Here is a 19956-nt window from a genome sequence, read left to right as displayed (position 1 = left end):
GGGTTTGTATTAGTGTGCACCATTGGGCGGGTTATGTATGAGTGTGCACCATTGGGCGGGTTATGTATGAGTGTGCACCATTGGGCGGGTTTGTATTAGTGTGCACCATTGAGCGGGGTATGTATGAGTGTGCACCATTGGGCGGGTTATGTATGAGTGTGCACCATTGGGCGGGTTATGTATGAGTGTGCACCATTGGGCGGGTTATGTATGAGTGTGCACCATTGGGCAGGTATGTATGAGTGTGTACCATTGGGCAGGTATGTATGAGTGTGCACCATTGGTCGGGTTTGTATTAATGTGCACCATTGGGCGGGTTATGTATGAGTGTGCACCATTGGGCGGGTATGTATTAGTGTGCACCATTGGGCGGGTATGTATTAGTGTGCACCATTGGGCGGGTTATGTATTAGTGTGCACCATTGGGCGGGTTTGTATTAGTGTGCAACATTGGGCGGGTATGTATTAGTGTGCACCATTGGGCGGGTATGTATGAGTGTGCACCATTGGGCAGTTATGTATTAGTGTGCACCATTGGGCGGGTATGTATTAGTGTGCACCATTGGGCGGGTTATGTATGAGTGTGCACCATTGGGCAGTTATGTATTAGTGTGCACCATTGGGCGGGTATGTATTAGTGTGCACCATTGGGCGGGTTATGTATGAGTGTGCACCATTGGATCAAATCCACTGAACCTGTAAAGCACCCAAAGTATCAAGTGTTAATGAGTGGACGGGTATAACCACTTAATTCCTCTTCAGACAAAAGAAAGGATAAGAGATAATTACAATTAAGAGGTCAAATGGCTCAATATAAAATGCAGACCTCTAATGACTAAAGAGCAGGTAGATGGCTTCGGGTCTCACAGGGGCATCTGCCTGGCTGATCAAGAGATAAAACTTTGCAATGCAATTTCCATTGTGCACCATTGGGCGGGTATGTAACAGTGTGCACCATTGGGCGGGTATGTATTAGTGTGCACCATTGGGCGGGTTATGTATGAGTGTGCACCATTGGGCGGGTATGTAACAGTGTGCACCATTGGGCGGGTATGTATTAGTGTGCACCATTGGGCGGGTATGTATGAGTGTGCACCATTGGGTGGGTTATGTATGAGTGTGCACCATTGGGCGGGTTATGTATGAGTGTGCACCATTGGGCAAGTATGTATTAGTGTGCACCATTGGGCGGGTTATGTATTAGTGTGCACAATTGGGCGGGTTATGTATTAGTGTGCACCATTGGGCGGGTTTGTATTAGTGTGCACCATTGGGGGGGTATGTATTAGTGTGCACAATTGGGCGGGTTATGTATTAGTGTGCACCATTGGGCGAGTTTGTATTAGTGTGCACCATTGGGCGGGTATGTATTAGTGTGCACCATTGGGCGGGTTTGTATTAGTGTGCACCATTGGGCGGGTTATGTATGAGTGTGCACCATTGGGCGGGTATGCATTAGTGTGCACCATTGGGCGGGTTTGTATTAGTGTGCACCATTGGGCGGGTTATGTATTAGTGTGCACCATTGGGCGGGTATGTATTAGTGTGCACCATTGGGTGGGTTATGTATGAGTGTGCACCATTGAGCAAATATGTATGAGTGTGCACCATTGGGCGGGTTTGTATTAGTGTGCACCATTGGGCGGGTTATGTATGAGTGTGCACCAGTGCACCATTGGGCGGGTTTGTATTAGTGTGCACCATTGGGCGGGTTATGTATGAGTGTGCACCATTGGGCAGGTTATGTATGAGTGTGCACCATTGGGCGGGTTATGTATGAGTGTGCACCATTGGGCGGGTATGTAACAGTGTGCACCATTGGGCGGGTATGTATTAGTGTGCACCATTGGGCGGGTTATGTATGAGTGTGCACCATTGGGCGGGTATGTATTAGTGTGCACCATTGGGCGGGTATGTATTAGTGTGCACCATTGGGCGGGTATGTATGAGTGTGCACCATTGGACAAATATGTATGAGTGTGCACCATTGGGCGGGTTTGTATTAGTGTGCACCATTGGGCGGGTTATGTATGAGTGTGCACCATTGGGCGGGTTATGTATGAGTGTGCACCATTGGGCGGGTTATGTATGAGTGTGCACCATTGGGCGGGTTTGTATTAGTGTGCACCATTGAGCGGGGTATGTATGAGTGTGCACCATTGGGCGGGTTATGTATGAGTGTGCACCATTGGGCGGGTTATGTATGAGTGTGCACCATTGGGCGGGTTATGTATGAGTGTGCACCATTGGGCGGGTTATGTATGAGTGTGCACCATTGGGCAGGTATGTATGAGTGTGTACCATTGGGCAGGTATGTATGAGTGTGCACCATTGGTCGGGTTTGTATTAATGTGCACCATTGGGCGGGTTATGTATGAGTGTGCACCATTGGGCGGGTATGTATTAGTGTGCACCATTGGGCGGGTATGTATTAGTGTGCACCATTGGGCGGGTTATGTATTAGTGTGCACCATTGGGCGGGTTTGTATTAGTGTGCAACATTGGGCGGGTATGTATTAGTGTGCACCATTGGGCGGGTTATGTATGAGTGTGCACCATTGGGCAGTTATGTATTAGTGTGCACCATTGGGCGGGTATGTATTAGTGTGCACCATTGGGCGGGTTATGTATGAGTGTGCACCATTGGGCAGTTATGTATTAGTGTGCACCATTGGGCGGGTATGTATTAGTGTGCACCATTGGGCGGGTTATGTATGAGTGTGCACCATTGGATCAAATCCACTGAACCTGTAAAGCACCCAAAGTATCAAGTGTTAATGAGTGGACGGGTATAACCACTTAATTCCTCTTCAGACAAAAGAAAGGATAAGAGATAATTACAATTAAGAGGTCAAATGGCTCAATACAAAATGCAGACCTCTAATGACTAAAGAGCAGGTAGATGGCTTCGGGTCTCACAGGGGCATCTGCCTGGCTGATCAAGAGATAAAACTTTGCAATGCAATTTCCATCATCTTATATTCTATGTTTTGCATGTGACTGCCCAGTCCAGCCAATCAGAAACTGTACTGAGGGATTAGATATTCTTCAGACAGTATATATTTATGTGCTGACAATAGTGAGTCTGTGTGTTGGTGCTGATAATAGTGAGTCTGTGTGTTAGTGCTGATAATAGTTAGTCTGTGTGTTAGTGCTGACAATAGTGAGTCTGTGTATTAGTGCTGATAACAGTGAGTCTGTGTGTTAGTGCTGACAATAGTGAGTCTGTGTGTTAGTGCTGATAACAGTGAGTCTGTGTGTTAGTGCTGACAATAGTGAGTCTGTGTGTTAGTGCTGACAATAGTGAGTCTTTGTGTTAGTGCTGACAATAGTGAGTCTTTGTGTTAGTGCTGACAATAGTGAGTTTGTGTGTTAGTGCTGACAATAGTTAGTCTGTGTGTTAGTGCTGACAATAGTGAGTCTGTGTGTTAGTGCTGATAACAGTGAGTCTGTGTGTTAGTGCTGACAATAGTGAGTCTGTGTGTTAGTGCTGACAATAGTTAGTCTGTGTGTTAGTGCTGACAATAGTGAGTCTGTGTGTTAGTGCTGATAACAGTGAGTCTGTGTGTTAGTGCTGACAATAGTGAGTCTGTGTGTTAGTGCTGACAATAGTGAGTATGTGTGTTAGTGCTGAAAATATTGAGTCTGTGTGTTAGTGCTGACAATAGGGAGTCTGTGTGTTGGTGGTGACAATAGTGAGTCTGTGTGTTGGTGCTGACAATAGTGAGTCTGTGTGTTGGTGCTGACAATAGTGAGTCTGTGTGTTAGTGCTGACAATAGTGAGTCTGTGTGTTAGTTCTGACAATAGTGAGTCTGTGTGTTAGTGCTGATAATAGTAAGTCTGTGTGTTAGTGCTGATAATGTGAGTCTCTGTGTTAGTGCTGACAATAGTGAGTCTGTGTGTTAGTGGTGACAATAGGGAGTCTGTGTGTTAGTGCTGACAATAGTGAGTCTGTGTGTTAGTGCTGATAATAGTAAGTCTGTGTGTTAGTGCTGATAATGTGAGTCTCTGTGTTAGTGCTGACAATAGTGAGACTGTGTGTTAGTGGTGACAATAGGGAGTCTGTGTGTTAGTGCTGATAATGTGAGTCTCTGTGTTAGTGCTGACAATAGTGAGTCTCTGTGTTAGTGCTGACAATAGTGAGTCTCTGTGTTAGTGCTGACAATAGTGAGTCTGTGTGTTAGTTCTGACAATAGTGAGTCTGTGTGTTAGTGCTGATAATAGTAAGTCTGTGTGTTAGTGCTGATAATGTGAGTCTCTGTGTTAGTGCTGACAATAGTGAGTCTGTGTGTTAGTGGTGACAATAGGGAGTCTGTGTGTTAGTGCTGACAATAGTGAGTCTGTGTGTTAGTGCTGATAATAGTAAGTCTGTGTGTTAGTGCTGATAATGTGAGTCTCTGTGTTAGTGCTGACAATAGTGAGTCTGTGTGTTAGTGGTGACAATAGGGAGTCTGTGTGTTAGTGCTGATAATGTGAGTCTCTGTGTTAGTGCTGACAATAGTGAGTCTCTGTGTTAGTGCTGACAATAGTGAGTCTCTGTGTTAGTGCTGACAATAGTGAGTCTGTGTGTTAGTGGTGACAACTATTTAGCATTAAATTAAGCTGTGTCTAGGAGCATCAGCTGTGTAACTTTATAACATCTGTCTGTGTATGATATGGGCATTTGCTTATTATCACCCAGTAAACTCTTCTATAAGCAGCCTGCATATAGGATGTTATTTTGATCCCTTAAAGGACCAGTCAACACAGTAGATTTGCATAATCAACAAATGCAAACTATCAAGACAATGCAATAGCACTTAGTCTGAACTTCAAATGAGTATTAGATATTTTTTTCTGACAATTTTAAAAGTTATGTCTTTTTCCACTCCCCCTGTACCATGTGACAGCCATCAGCCAAACACAAATGCATACACGTACCATGTGACAGCCTTCAGCCATTCACAAATGCATACACACTTATTCTTGCACATGCTCAGTAGGATCTGGCGACTCAAAAAGTTTAAATATAAAAATACTGTGCACTTTTTTTAATGGAAGTAAATTGGAAAGTTGTTTAAAATGGCATGCTCTATCTGAATAATGAAAGTTTAATTTTGATTGAGTGTCCCTTTAAAGAAAAAGATGAACTGCAAAAGTAACCCTTGCCTGGTCTTCTGTGTCTCCAGGCACTGTATATTGTAGGGGTCCCCTTTGTGCCGCTTATTCTGGGACTCGGAGCGATGGCATGTCTTATGTTTCTGAACAGCTTCTTCAGCTGGCACCTGAACAGGACAGAAAATAAAGCTGAAACAATGTACAGGTGAGCTGGTGTGTGTACATCTATATATCTACATCTAGACAGATAGATTTAAATATATACAAGTGCATGCGTATTTGTGTCTGAGAATGTGGTATGTGCAAGAGGGTTGTTCATCTGTGTGTATGTAAGGGGAGCATGTGAGTTGTAATGTGTTGGGAGAGATGCCAGCAAGATGGTGAGTAGAGGTGAGTCGGTTTCTGCAAGCCAGAGAGAATGAGTACAGGGAAGTTAGTGTGTTTGCGGGAGTAAATACAAGTGTGTGTGTGTGTAAGTTGAGTTTGTACATGTATATTAATATGTGTGTGAGAGGGGAGTACATGTATATTAATGTGTGTGTGAGAGGGGAGTACATGTATATTAATATGTGTGTGAGAGGGGAGTACATGTATATTAATATGTGTGTGAGAGGGGAGTACATGTATATTAATATGTGTGTGAGAGGGGAGTACATGTATATTAATATGTGTGTGAGAGGGGAGTACATGTATATTAATATGTGTGTGAGAGGGGAGTACATGTATATTAATATGTGTGTGAGAGGGGAGTACATGTATATTAATATGTGTGTGAGAGGGGAGTACATGTATATTAATGTGTGTGTGAGAGGGGAGTACATGTATATTAATATGTGTGTGAGAGGGGAGTACATGTATATTAATATGTGTGTGAGAGGGGAGTACATGTATATTAATATGTGTGTGAGAGGGGAGTACATGTATATTAATGTGTGTGTGAGAGGGGAGTACATGTATATTAATATGTGTGTGAGAGGGGAGTACATGTATATTAATATGTGTGTGAGAGGGGAGTACATGTATATTAATATGTGTGTGAGAGGGGAGTACATGTATATTAATATGTGTGTGAGAGGGGAGTACATGTATATTAATGTGTGTGTGAGAGGGGAGTACATGTATATTAATGTGTGTGTGAGAGGGGAGTACATGTATATTAATGTGTGTGTGAGAGGGGAGTACATGTATATTAATATGTGTGTGAGAGGGGAGTACATGTATATTAATGTGTGTGTGAGAGGGGAGTACATGTATATTAATATGTGTGTGAGAGGGGAGTACATGTATATTAATGTGTGTGTGAGAGGGGAGTACATGTATATTAATGTGTGTGTGAGAGGGGAGTACATGTATATTAATGTGTGTGTGAGAGGGGAGTACATGTATATTAATGTGTGTGTGAGAGGGGAGTACATGTATATTAATGTGTGTGTGAGAGGGGAGTACATGTATATTAATGTGTGTGTGAGAGGGGAGTACATGTATATTAATGTGTGTGTGAGAGGGGAGTACATGTATATTAATGTGTGTGTGAGAGGGGAGTACATGTATATTAATATGTGTGTGAGAGGGGAGTACATGTATATTAATATGTGTGTGAGAGGGGAGTACATGTATATTAATATGTGTGTGAGAGGGGAGTACATGTATATTAATATGTGTGTGAGAGGGGAGTACATGTATATTAATATGTGTGTGAGAGGGGAGTACATGTATATTAATGTGTGTGTGAGAGGGGAGTACATGTATATTAATATGTGTGTGAGAGGGGAGTACATGTATATTAATATGTGTGTGAGAGGGGAGTACATGTATATTAATATGTGTGTGAGAGGGGAGTACATGTATATTAATATGTGTGTGAGAGGGGAGTACATGTATATTAATATATGTGTGAGAGGGGAGTACATGTATATTAATGTGTGTGTGAGAGGGGAGTACATGTATATTAATGTGTGTGTGAGAGGGGAGTACATGTATATTAATGTGTGTGTGAGAGGGGAGTACATGTATATTAATGTGTGTGTGAGAGGGGAGTACATGTATATTAATGTGTGTGTGAGAGGGGAGTACATGTATATTAATGTGTGTGTGAGAGGGGAGTACATGTATATTAATGTGTGTGTGAGAGGGGAGTACATGTATATTAATATGTGTGTGAGAGGGGAGTACATGTATATTAATATGTGTGTGAGAGGGGAGTACATGTATATTAATATGTGTGTGAGAGGGGAGTACATGTATATTAATATGTGTGTGAGAGGGGAGTACATGTATATTAATATGTGTGTGAGAGGGGAGTACATGTATATTAATATGTGTGTGAGAGGGGAGTACATGTATATTAATATGTGTGTGAGAGGGGAGTACATGTATATTAATATGTGTGTGAGAGGGGAGTACATGTATATTAATATGTGTGTGAGAAGGGAGTACATGTATATTAATATGTGTGTGAGAGGGGAGTACATGTATATTAATATGTGTGTGAGAGGGGAGTACATGTATATTAATATGTGTGTGAGAGGGGAGTACATGTATATTAATGTGTGTGTGAGAGGGGAGTACATGTATATTAATATGTGTGTGAGAGGGGAGTACATGTATATTAATATGTGTGTGAGAGGGGAGTACATGTATATTAATGTGTGTGTGAGAGGGGAGTACATGTATATTAATGTGTGTGTGAGAGGGGAGTACATGTATATTAATATGTGTGTGAGAGGGGAGTACATGTATATTAATATGTGTGTGAGAGGGGAGTACATGTATATTAATATGTGTGTGAGAGGGGAGTACATGTATATTAATATGTGTGTGAGAGGGGAGTACATGTATATTAATGTGTGTGTGAGAGGGGAGTACATGTATATTAATATGTGTGTGAGAGGGGAGTACATGTATATTAATGTGTGACTAAAGGTGATGAGGAGTAAGGTAAGGACAGGTGATGGGGAGTGAGTACAGGTAATGAGGAGGGAGTACAGATGATGAGGAGTGAGTACAGGTGATGAGGAGTGAGTACAGGTGATGAGGAGTGAGTGCAGGTGATAAGGAGTGAGTACATGTGATAAGTAGTGAGTACAGGTGATGGGGAGTGAGTACAGGTAATGGGGAGGGAGTACAGGTGATGAGGAGCGAGTGCAGGTGATAAGGAGTGAGTACATGTGATAAGTAGTGAGTACAGGTGATAAGTAGTGAGTACAGGTGATGGGGAGTGAGTACAGGTAATGGGGAGGGAGCACAGGTGATGAGGAGTGAGTACAGGTGATGAGGAGTGAGTACAGGTGATGAGGAGTGAGTGCAGGTGATAAGGAGTGAGTACATGTGATAAGTAGTGAGTACAGGTGATAAGTAGTGAGTACAGGTGATGGGGAGTGAGTACAGGTAATGGGGAGGGAGCACAGGTGATGAGGAGTGAGTGCAGGTGATAAGGAGTGAGTACATGTGATAAGTAGTGAGTACAGGTGATAAGTAGTGAGTACAGGTGATGGGGAGTGAGTACAGGTAATGGGGAGGGAGCACAGGTGATGAGGAGTGAGTACAGGTGAGGAGGAGTGAGTACAGGTTATGGGGAGTGAGTAAAGGTGATGGGGAGTGAGTGCAGGTGATGAGGAGTGAGTATAGGTGATGGGGAGTGAGTACAGGTGATGAGGAGTGAGTGCAGGTGATGAGGAGCGAGTGCAGGTGATAAGGAGTGAGTACATGTGATAAGTAGTGAGTACAGGTGATAAGTAGTGAGTACAGGTGATGGGGAGTGAGTACAGGTAATGGGGAGGGAGCACAGGTGATGAGGAGTGAGTACAGGTGATGAGGAGTGAGTACAGGTGATGAGGAGTGAGTGCAGGTGATAAGGAGTGAGTACATGTGATAAGTAGTGAGTACAGGTGATAAGTAGTGAGTACAGGTGATGGGGAGTGAGTACAGGTAATGGGGAGGGAGCACAGGTGATGAGGAGTGAGTGCAGGTGATAAGGAGTGAGTACATGTGATAAGTAGTGAGTACAGGTGATAAGTAGTGAGTACAGGTGATGGGGAGTGAGTACAGGTAATGGGGAGGGAGCACAGGTGATGAGGAGTGAGTACAGGTGAGGAGGAGTGAGTACAGGTTATGGGGAGTGAGTAAAGGTGATGGGGAGTGAGTGCAGGTGATGAGGAGTGAGTATAGGTGATGGGGAGTGAGTACAGGTGATGAGGAGTGAGTGCAGGTGATGGGGAGTGAGTACAGGTGATAAGGAGTGAGTACAGGTGATGAGGAGCGAGTGCAGGTGATGGGGAGTGAGTGCAGGTGATAAGGAGTGAGTACAGTGATGGGGAGTGAGTACAGTGATTGGGAGTGAGTACAGGTGATGAGTGAGTACAGGTGATGAGTGAGTGCAGGTGAGGGGGAGTGGGTGCAGGTGATAAGGAGTGAGTACAGTGATGGGGAGTGAGTACAGGTGACTCGGGGTGTGTAAGCCAGACAACAGCTGTATAACAGTGAATGTGGATAAAGCAGATAAACAAAGATACCACAATCTGTATTATCTTCCCTGTCAGTGTACAGTTGCGGATTAATTGCTGTGAGCATAAACAAGAAGAGCCAGAGAAGCAGGAACTATGGCAGAGATCCCTGAGACACCAGTTCAGAGAATCACTAAGAGACAGAGAGAGAATCCTGAGCAGCAGGAAGGTGCTGAGCTTCAGGCAGAAACAAGGTAAGGAGGAGACTTCCTGTATGCAAAGAATCAGAACGGGTCAATACCAGAAGAAACCACAAGGAGACACTAAAATCATACATTTATGCTGAGTTTCACTACATTGTAGTGGGTGACATTACAATACCAGAGAATGCCACAAGGGGTCACTAAAATTATACATACATACAGTATATTGCTTGCTGATTGTAAATCACACTGTACTGAGCCATTGTATGACCCTAAAGCTTTTAAATTTGACAAAGAGCATTTTTACAATATACATTTCCATAGCTCACATGCACAATAATAGTGTTGTGTGATAATTCATTATCAAACATATGTTTTTTCCATTAATGCTACTACTTAAATAAAAATGCAGTGTATTTTATTTCATGCACATTTAAAAAATCAATATTTCATGTTAACCTGTGGTATAGTAAAAAAAAACCAGTGCTATTAAATATACAATATTTAAGAAAAGTGTAATTGAATTATACCAAACAGTATACGCTTACACTCATAAATAGAAATGTATGTATCTAATAGTGTATCTTACCTAAATTATGATAGAGACACCACTCTCCCTACAAGAAACAAGTTCATAATAAAATCATATACTTGAAGAGGATCCTGGAGGGAGGAGCCTAGCCTGATCAGGGGTGGGGCAAGCAATCTAAGGGCATATTTTCTGATTAGCCAATTTTGTTGGTATCTGGACATCCTGAGAGTAGGTGTGTATGGCTGGGCTTTGTGCAGTCCAAAGAACTTGCAAGAAACCATGACATGAATGGGACATAAATAGGGAAGAAGGGGCTAGTGAGACAAAAACTCCCAGTTTGGGAGGATCCAGTAAATCATAGAATGAGTGTGAGCTCTTTAAAAGGATATAAAGGTCAAAAGTGAAATGTGTATGGGTGCATTTCAGTTTTCAATAGAAGAATCTCCCAACATTTCTATTAGCAAAACCCTTCTAGTAAAATGTATAACTGTTTTTCAGTGGCATAGGTACATATGCTGTGAGGGCCTGTGCACTAGTATTCAGACACCATGCCTGCACAGAATGCTGGCAGTGGTGTTTATTGCATCTGTGAAGACATAATGTATGTCGTACAAGCCACTGCTTAATCTGCCGTGTTCAAATACTAGTGCACTGGCCCTCACAGCATATGTGCATATGCTACTAGAAAAACAGTATTAGCTCTTGCTAAAAGATTTTGTGGTAATGGAAGTATATTGCAAAAATGCTTCTATTTAACATTGATATGCACTCATGCACATTTCTATTTTGACTTTTCTATCCCTTTAAAAGAAAAGCTGTAACTCCCAACTGCACGAGAAGCTCCTGAATTTATTAAAGGATTCCAAAACTTTGTTTTTTTTACTCCAATTAACACCCTAAAATCTATTGTCAACAACTTATCAAGTAAAAATTACCTTATTGCAATCTCAAACGAGTATTTCTTGCCTTAGAAAACGATATATAAAATCCTTGCAATCGCGTCACCGCTGCCAAACCCCCTTTTTCAGTGACGAAATTAGAATAGACTTTGTCCAATCGCAGTGCTCTATCGTGCATATAATTATCCAAATCGATCGTCATCGCGCGCATGCGCAAATCATTTAGCAACTTATCGCATGCGCATATTGAACATCTGATTCCAAACGCCATTACCTGATCGACTGGCATAACGCATGCGCATTACAAAAACTATATCCATGACATCGGTATTTGATTCAATTGCGGCTAAGTCTGTTTTACGAACAAAGAAAGTTAAATGACTTATAAATTCTTATCTCTGTCTCTAATTTATGGGTGTTTTCTGCATGTCTCTGCTCAACCCACTAACTTGATAAGCAAGCTATTGTTTGTAATTTTTGTATTTATTCCGTTACAAGCTTGCTGCATTGAGTTCGTGTGTTGCAGGAGACATCATTGTACAGGTAAAATCTGTATTTATTTGCTTTTATATTGAACGCTATTTATTATTATTTCTTTTTAATTAAAAATTAATAATTAAATAATGAATATAGTTAAATCGATTTATGTTTTAATTCCAACATCTCAATGTGACAACTATGTATATGATTATACAAAGTCTAAAATAATTATATGCGAATACATTCTAATTAAAAAATAGATACCATTGCTATTACAACTGTGCATTTATGAATTATATTCTAAAGATTACACATTCACTTTGTTTTATAACATTCTCCATCAATCAGCACTTATGAATTTTTTTTTTTTTTAGCGCAAAAGTGTATTCAACGGTATTCAGTAATATTTTCTCATAATACCACAAATTTACTATTTATCTATTATAATTGCACACATATTCAGATACATTCATAGCAGTCCACATACGCAACGATAAAGATGTAATAAATCGTCACTAAATAATCATCGATCCTGAATACATGCATCAATACAAACATTTTAGAAAATAACTCTACATTCATAACTAATAAACATCAAATCATACATTTGGAGCGTTACATTTTTTTTACAGATTACACATTAGTACATACTTCGGTTTCATATATACCAAATGTACATACATGCACACATAAATATCATATATACATACATAACTATTATACATACAGATTTTAAAAATGTACATTCAGGACAACATGCATATTTATTTTACAGTAATAATGATTAGAATTACATATCTACTTTACATACGTTTTTAATGTTAATCGATAAATAAAAACTTTAAGAAATCATATACACATTCTACATCAATATATCAATATCGACTCATTTTATATATTTAAATACATATCTAAAGTATAGACATACATACAATCACACAGAACATAAATACATACATATTGTCCCAAAATGGATTTATAAATACACATCTACTGTATATATATACATGATATAGACACACATTATCCATATAAATACATATGACACATAAATTCATGCATAACAACTCTACATGCATAGTTACATGTCTGAACATACATTCATAAATACATTACATATTTATAGATATAAAATTGACATACATTAACTAATTAATTAATTGACATGCATATATTTATATTGTACACACATGCATACATACTTACAGAATGGACATACATGCATACATACAGACCAACTTAACATAAATCAATAATTTTTATAAATATATACTCATTTATTTTCATGATATACATATACCTACTGTACATGCATAAATTGTAATTCATTTAGCATACATATATCTATATATAAAGTACATACATACATACATTTTGAATGCACACCAATTATTATCTAAAGTAGCTACATAAATAATTTAATTACATAACGATAAAAATTAAAATAATCATTATAAAACAGACATTAAAAACTACAAACATATAACATTTAAGTAGATATTTTAAACATCTACATCATGTTCACATACGTCTATAAATACTTTACATCACAATATATATATATTGTATATAGTTTATATGTTTATTTTTAAAACATTAAATATAAATTAGATACATAAAAATCTATTTTATATATTTATATCATACATCCCAACCGAATTTTAAAAATAAAATATCAATATAATGAATTTTCATACATGTAAACTATAATTATCAAAATAAATATTGTACATACACGCATACATAAAGAAATATCAACAATATATATATATATACATAATAAATAGATATATTATTCGGATACATACATATCAAAGTAAATTTTTTAAATACATTAATAATCTAATTAACATAGATACATATCGACTGAAATTAGATATCTACATTTAAATAAAAATTTATTATTTGCATACATATATACTTTTCAAAATTACACATATACTAAGGACCATATATAGAATATATCGTATTAAAAAAAAAAATTTGTTCAAATAGATTTTTGTAATAACATATACATATATATATTAACTGTACATACATACCAAAATAGCTATTTTGAATAAAGCTATAAATAAATACATACTGTAAAGACAAAAATATATAGTGAAATAACATATATTTTGTATTTAATAATGATTTATAAATACATAAAAAATGTAATTACATAACAATGTATTGCACATATATATATAAATACATAAATATATTTTGTATAATCAAAAATACATATATACTGTATATACTAACATATAAACTGTACATATACACATGCTATCATACAAAAAAGGATATCGATTCATAAATATATACATACTTTACATACTTATATATATATACACAAATCTGATATATACATACATACATAACGATTTAATTTAAATACTAAAATCAATAATTTACATATAAACCGAACTAAGTAAAATATTGTAAATACAAACATACATATATAAATCATTTACTTACATATATTTGCACTAGAAAATGTATATACATAAATAATGTCAATAAATATAAACCAACTAAATATAGGTTTATCCATATAAAAAGATTTTAACAATTTAAATATTTTGTGTACATACATAGATCCATACTGTACGTACCAAACAAATTATTGTACGTATATACAGACAAAATAGATTTACATTGATAGAAAATTAAATTACACACATAGCCTATATAGAAATCAGCTAGCATAACATTCATCAACAATATCAACAATTTAAATAATAATTAAATTATTAATTTGATTATAATTACAGGTTTTGTGTTTTATCATACACATTTTAATTTTTTTTTTTCTCTCTTTAAATAAATTATATATCTGTAACTTCAATAGACATATATTGTTTACATCAGTGATTGCAAACCTTTTATTTATTCACGTATGAGAAATTTCATTAAAAAAAAATGTGTAACAACTCCATACATTATTGTTAAATAATCTTAAAAATTTTAAAAATGTATTTTATATATAAATAAATATAAATATATATTTATAATAAGACTCACTGTACTGTGCTGTCATGACATGCTTCCAAAAAATTATACATGTCATATTGACATTCATTATCAAAAAATCATAATAATTGTCTATGAATTAATGTCAAATGCATGGTTGTAAAAGATGCCTGTTTATCCTTTCATCTACCTTCAAATATTAATATATTTTAAATATGTAGACCCAATCACAGTAGTCAGTCTGACGTGGCACAACTGATGATCTATAAATGCACACTAGTTGGCCACGTCACAGAGAATGTCAAACATTGTTTTAGAGTATATATATTATAAATATTGAATATGTAATATATGTCATATAATCCATTTACATTTTCAAAAATATATAACTTAAATATTTAATCTATTTATCTAACAAGGTTTATTTATAAAAAAATTTTACAGAATAAAAAGAAAAGCGATGGCCAGTGGATCTGATGATAGCAATAATTCTCAAAATATAGAGATATTGGAGAGAAGAAAAAGAATGGTAATATATATATATAATTTTTTTTTTATTTAACTGATTTTTAGTGTTGTATTTTTCAATTAAAATATATAACTTTCTAATTTACAAAATTTTTATATTTTTTTTTATATAGAGAGAAGAATATGATAATGAAAGGAATAATAGAGCACTTCCAATGGATCCCAATCTTTTACATCTATGGGATCCAATAGTGGTTCCAGCACAATTTTCACCATCACCATCAACTTCAGATAGCAGTTCATCTGATACATCGGATAGAATTGGAAACACTAATTGGTGTCAATGTGGAAATTGTAACATTATGCCCACTGCTTTAGAGTCAAGATGTTGTAAGGAAATAGAGAACATTGCAACTCGGATTTCAGAGGATTTAAATTGCATTTCCGAAGACGAATATTTTAACAGACTTAAAGATCGTCAATTTTTGATCGATCTTCACCGTTACCGGGCTGCTGATCGCAGGACACGTCAGAGACGCGTCCAAGATCTGCAAGAGAGGTTAGTTATATTTTTTATTTATTTTTTTTTTTTTTTATTTTAATAACTAAAATTAAATTATTTTTTTTTGATTATTATCGATAAATTTGTAAATTTTCTTGGTAAAATTATATTTAAAATATCTTTATATATAATATTTACTTATTTGTAATCAATAATTTTTATTTATTTAATTTTTTTCTAATAATTTTTTATTCTTTCTAATAAATGTAATAATAATTTAAAATTTTTTAATTATAAATCTAAAATTATTTACATAATTTCAATAAGTATAATCACAATATTTATAAACATATCCTTATTTAAAAATAACATTTAATTTTTTTTAATTTTCATTAATTTTTGAATTTTTAATACAATAATTGATAAAAAAAAAATAAAAAATATATTATGAAGACCACGATTATTAAATGATTTTCTAATTTCAATGATGTTCAATTCATCGAAAAAATATACATTGTTATATAAAAATATATGACTTTGAAAATATTTTAATTTTGATTATTTATTTTATTTATATTTTACAAATATATTAAATTGAAATGTAATATTTTTTAGATAAAATAATGTTAATTAATATATTTATTTATTTTAAAACAAAATTAATTTTCAAAATTAATTTTTAAATTTATTTGATCTTAAGATTTAACTTTAATATTAAAAAATTTATTGTAATTTATTAAATTATCTTTAATAAAATTAATTTTTATGTTAATTAGTTTATTTTTAAAATTATATTTATTTCAAATTTAATAAATAATATTATTTTAAAAATTGAGTTGATAATTTTTTTTTTATTAATTATTTTTTTTTTTTTTTTTAAGGGACTACAGGAAAATTGCCTACCGGCAATTTACATTATGGATTCATGGATATCTTGGGCCTTTCAATCGCAGACCCATACCTTCCTGCGTAGTAAATACCATACGTCAACAATTTCCAGCACCAGATAGAATCTACATGGGATTTTATAGGGTTGAATTTGATGGTCCTGCGGAAGAAATGTTTTTTGACTAATGTTATTAATTTTTTTTATTTAATGTTTCAGTTATTTTTATTTATTTATATTATATAATATTTTGTTTGTTAATATAATTAAACATTTAGAAAATTTTAGAATATTTTAATATTGCTGTTTATTTATTTTAAGTGTAAATAGTTTTATATTTATGTTTATTTTTTTGTTTTTATCTAATTATACTATTTAAGTTGTGGGTACATTTTCATATTTAATAATTTTTTAAAAAATTTAAAATTGTTATATTCTCAATAAAGAATTCTATTATTTAAATAATATTTATTTTTTGAATTATTAATGATCGTACTACTTCTATTTTTAATTTTTTTAATTTTTAATAATCACTTTAAAAATAATATTTATAAAGGCACACTGAAAATAAATATTTACTAACACTCTTATAATAAAAATAAAATAAACTGATTAATTTATAAATATTATAAAATTGATTTTTCGAATATAAACTTCAAATTTTTTTTTTAATTACATTTTATGTTAAGTAGCAGTGACATTTTTTTAATAATATAGATGATGCTATTTTTTTTTTTTTTTAAATAATTAAATTGAGAGACAATGTTGATGAACATAAAATGAGCTGGATGATGAGATTTACATTTATCATTTTAAAATTAAGATCCTAAATATATCGAAATAAAAAGGATAATTAAAATATTTTAAAAAAATTTTACAAATTGATAATAAAAACAATAATTGTTTAAAAATTTTTGTTTATTCACATTACAACAAAAAAATAAAATATTTATTTTTAATAACACAGTAAATATACACAACAAAATAGAAATTAAAACTTTGAAAAAATTTTTTGGTGATAAAATATACCAAAAAATTAAATTTTTGAAAACGTAAAAAATTTAAAGGTATATAGTATGTTATCATTTATTAAACCCCAAAGTAAAAAAAAAGGATATTTGAACTAGAACATTAATTATCATTTCCTCTGAAAAGCCTTTTTCTTGATAGTCGAGAACGATGTGAATCAATTAATTGCGATGTTGTCGGTCTTTGCACATGTGCTATATTCGGTGGTAAACGTGCAACTTGTGAATGAAAGTCATATTTCAATTCGCCTTTGACTATCTGTAAAATGTCAAACATGATTGGCTGAATGAAATCATTGTTTGTATTTTCATACACCGCTTTAACGTGCCACTGCTTACTCATTTTTGAGTAAAAGGGTTTGAATCTTTCTTCTCCTTTTTCCCGACTTGCTCTTGTTGGTCTTTTAACAACAGCTTGAGGACGATCCACATTTGCGTTATGTGACATGACTGCCAACTGTGTTCTAGCATTCATCCCATCCATTGAAAAATGCACCCTCTTGGGACGATATTTCAGGACCATACTGTGAAATACTTCTATCTCTCCAGTATGACAGTAGTCCTTCAGGTAAACAAGATCTTTTTCAATGAGTGGGTCCTCAATGAATTTACACAGTTCTGCATATGCCATAGATTTTTTGTCAAGCCATGGACGCTCTGCAATTTCTTCAGGTGTAAGTTCCTTGTGAAGACATTTCTTAACAACGGTTTCATTGTCCCAAGAGTGAACATTTAGAACATGATGTAATACAGACCGCCAAAGTTCACTTAATATTATTTTGTCCCCTTTGCAGTATGCAGCACTATACCAGAGATGGTTGGAAATTAGAGGAACCCAATGTTGTAGTGATTTGTTTTCTCTTGTTTTTGCTAAAGAAAACAATTTTTTTTTCAGACTTTTGTTATAATGCCACAAATCAAATTGGTGACGGATTTCTTTGTAGTCTTCTCTCATGATTTTTCGAATTGAGACGTGACGGTCAGTGGCAATTGTCTTTACTTCTAGACCTTGTGCGATAACATTGGTTACACTTCTTCGGAATGCTTTTGCTTCCATTGCAACCGATGACGTTGTTTCGGACACCTGTATGATGTTGAAATCGATTATTTTTCGGGTAGTATCCTCCATTAAAGTATACGTACAGTACTTGGCTGAAAAACCCGGACTGTCGCATTGGCCGTCACCCATCACTGTCACATATTTCCCTTTAAAACTGTTTATTATATCTTGTCTCTGCAGTATCCACGCTCTTTCTATAGCTGGAAAGAAGTAACTATTTTGAAATTTGTAGTAACTTGTTTCGGATAGGAATGGAATGTTCATTATGTTGAAAAATTCAGCAATTTTACTGTAATGGTTGCCAGACAGTAGTATTGTTGCACAAGTCATAATATTCCCAATGGCTTTTTTTCCAAAATGTGGCTGGCTGTCCCAAAATTTGAATTTATGTCCAGCAGTGCATTCTGTGTATAAAGTAATGTTTGTTCCAGTCACTGTTTTTAGAATTTGTTCTAAAGGAGAATTGCAATTCCCACCATAGGAGCACTTTATCAACTTTAAAAGTTCGTCAAGACATGATTCGAACACAATAAATTTGCGTTCTGTTTGTGCTTTTTTCGATATGTCAGAATTGAGATTTTTTTCTTCTTCTGAAGACGGTGATGAATCTGATTTAGGAACATAGGAAGTGTCTTTATCGTCAACATGTTCTGAAGTTGCAGATTCTTCCAATGGATTTATACTTTCACCTAATGCACTGGTATCTAGTAATTGAAATTCTTCTTCCATGCTGTGGCTTAAAATAGGTGATGGTTGTTCAGGTATTATTATTCTGGGTATTCTAGATTCCACTACATTGATCGGTGTGAGAGTTGACCTCAAGTACTGTTTTGTGATTTGCCTTGGTGTGGACATAATTGGTAATGTCGAAATCGATTCCTCTTCCTCAAAAAATTTTTTATATGAGGCAATTTCAGACATAAAAAAGTCATAAGTACCGGTCCATGTACCTATTGACCGAGTTTGTATTAAATTTTTTGTTGTAGTTCCGACATTATGTTTAATTCCTTTGTCTTTCTTCTTTATCATTCTAGGCGAACGTCTTAACATCTGCTGATCCATTACATGACTTCCTTTTCCTACAAAAATTTTTGATGGTGTTTTTGGCAGAATTTTGGCAAACATAGTACTTGACTTTGGTAACAAATGAGGATTTTCATCTTGAATTTGAAGTGCAGTAGATGCACGTTCTAGGGAAATATCATGTCTCTGAATATGTGACATTACAGATAAATCAGTTTCAAAGCTATCCATACTAGACAGTGTGCTACTATAATGGTGATCAACTTGCCAAGATGGAAGCGATGGTTCAGGAGTTGTGTCCATTATTTCTTCACTGTCGCTTGGGATTACATCGACACGTGAAGATGAGACATTTACTGTTTCTCTACTGAACATTG

The 19956-nt window shown here is 35.2% G+C and overlaps 1 protein-coding gene across 1 annotated transcript in view; it reads left to right on the top strand.

The window, feature by feature from the left end:
- The window catches only part of LOC128642450 (large neutral amino acids transporter small subunit 4-like), a 152498-nt gene that overhangs the window by 115336 nt on the left and 17206 nt on the right, over window positions 1-19956 (top strand). The window contains exons 8-9 of the mRNA XM_053695220.1: window positions 5170-5303; window positions 9637-9794. Of these exons, the coding sequence (XP_053551195.1) occupies window positions 5170-5303; window positions 9637-9794 (292 nt within the window). The remainder of the gene's footprint in view (window positions 1-5169; window positions 5304-9636; window positions 9795-19956) is intronic.

The sequence above is a fragment of the Bombina bombina genome, chromosome 11 (genome assembly GCF_027579735.1).
Source record: "Bombina bombina isolate aBomBom1 chromosome 11, aBomBom1.pri, whole genome shotgun sequence".
NCBI lineage: Eukaryota > Metazoa > Chordata > Amphibia > Anura > Bombinatoridae > Bombina > Bombina bombina.
The sequence above is the reverse complement of the archived record's forward strand: the minus strand, read 5'-3'. Positions and strand labels throughout refer to the sequence as shown.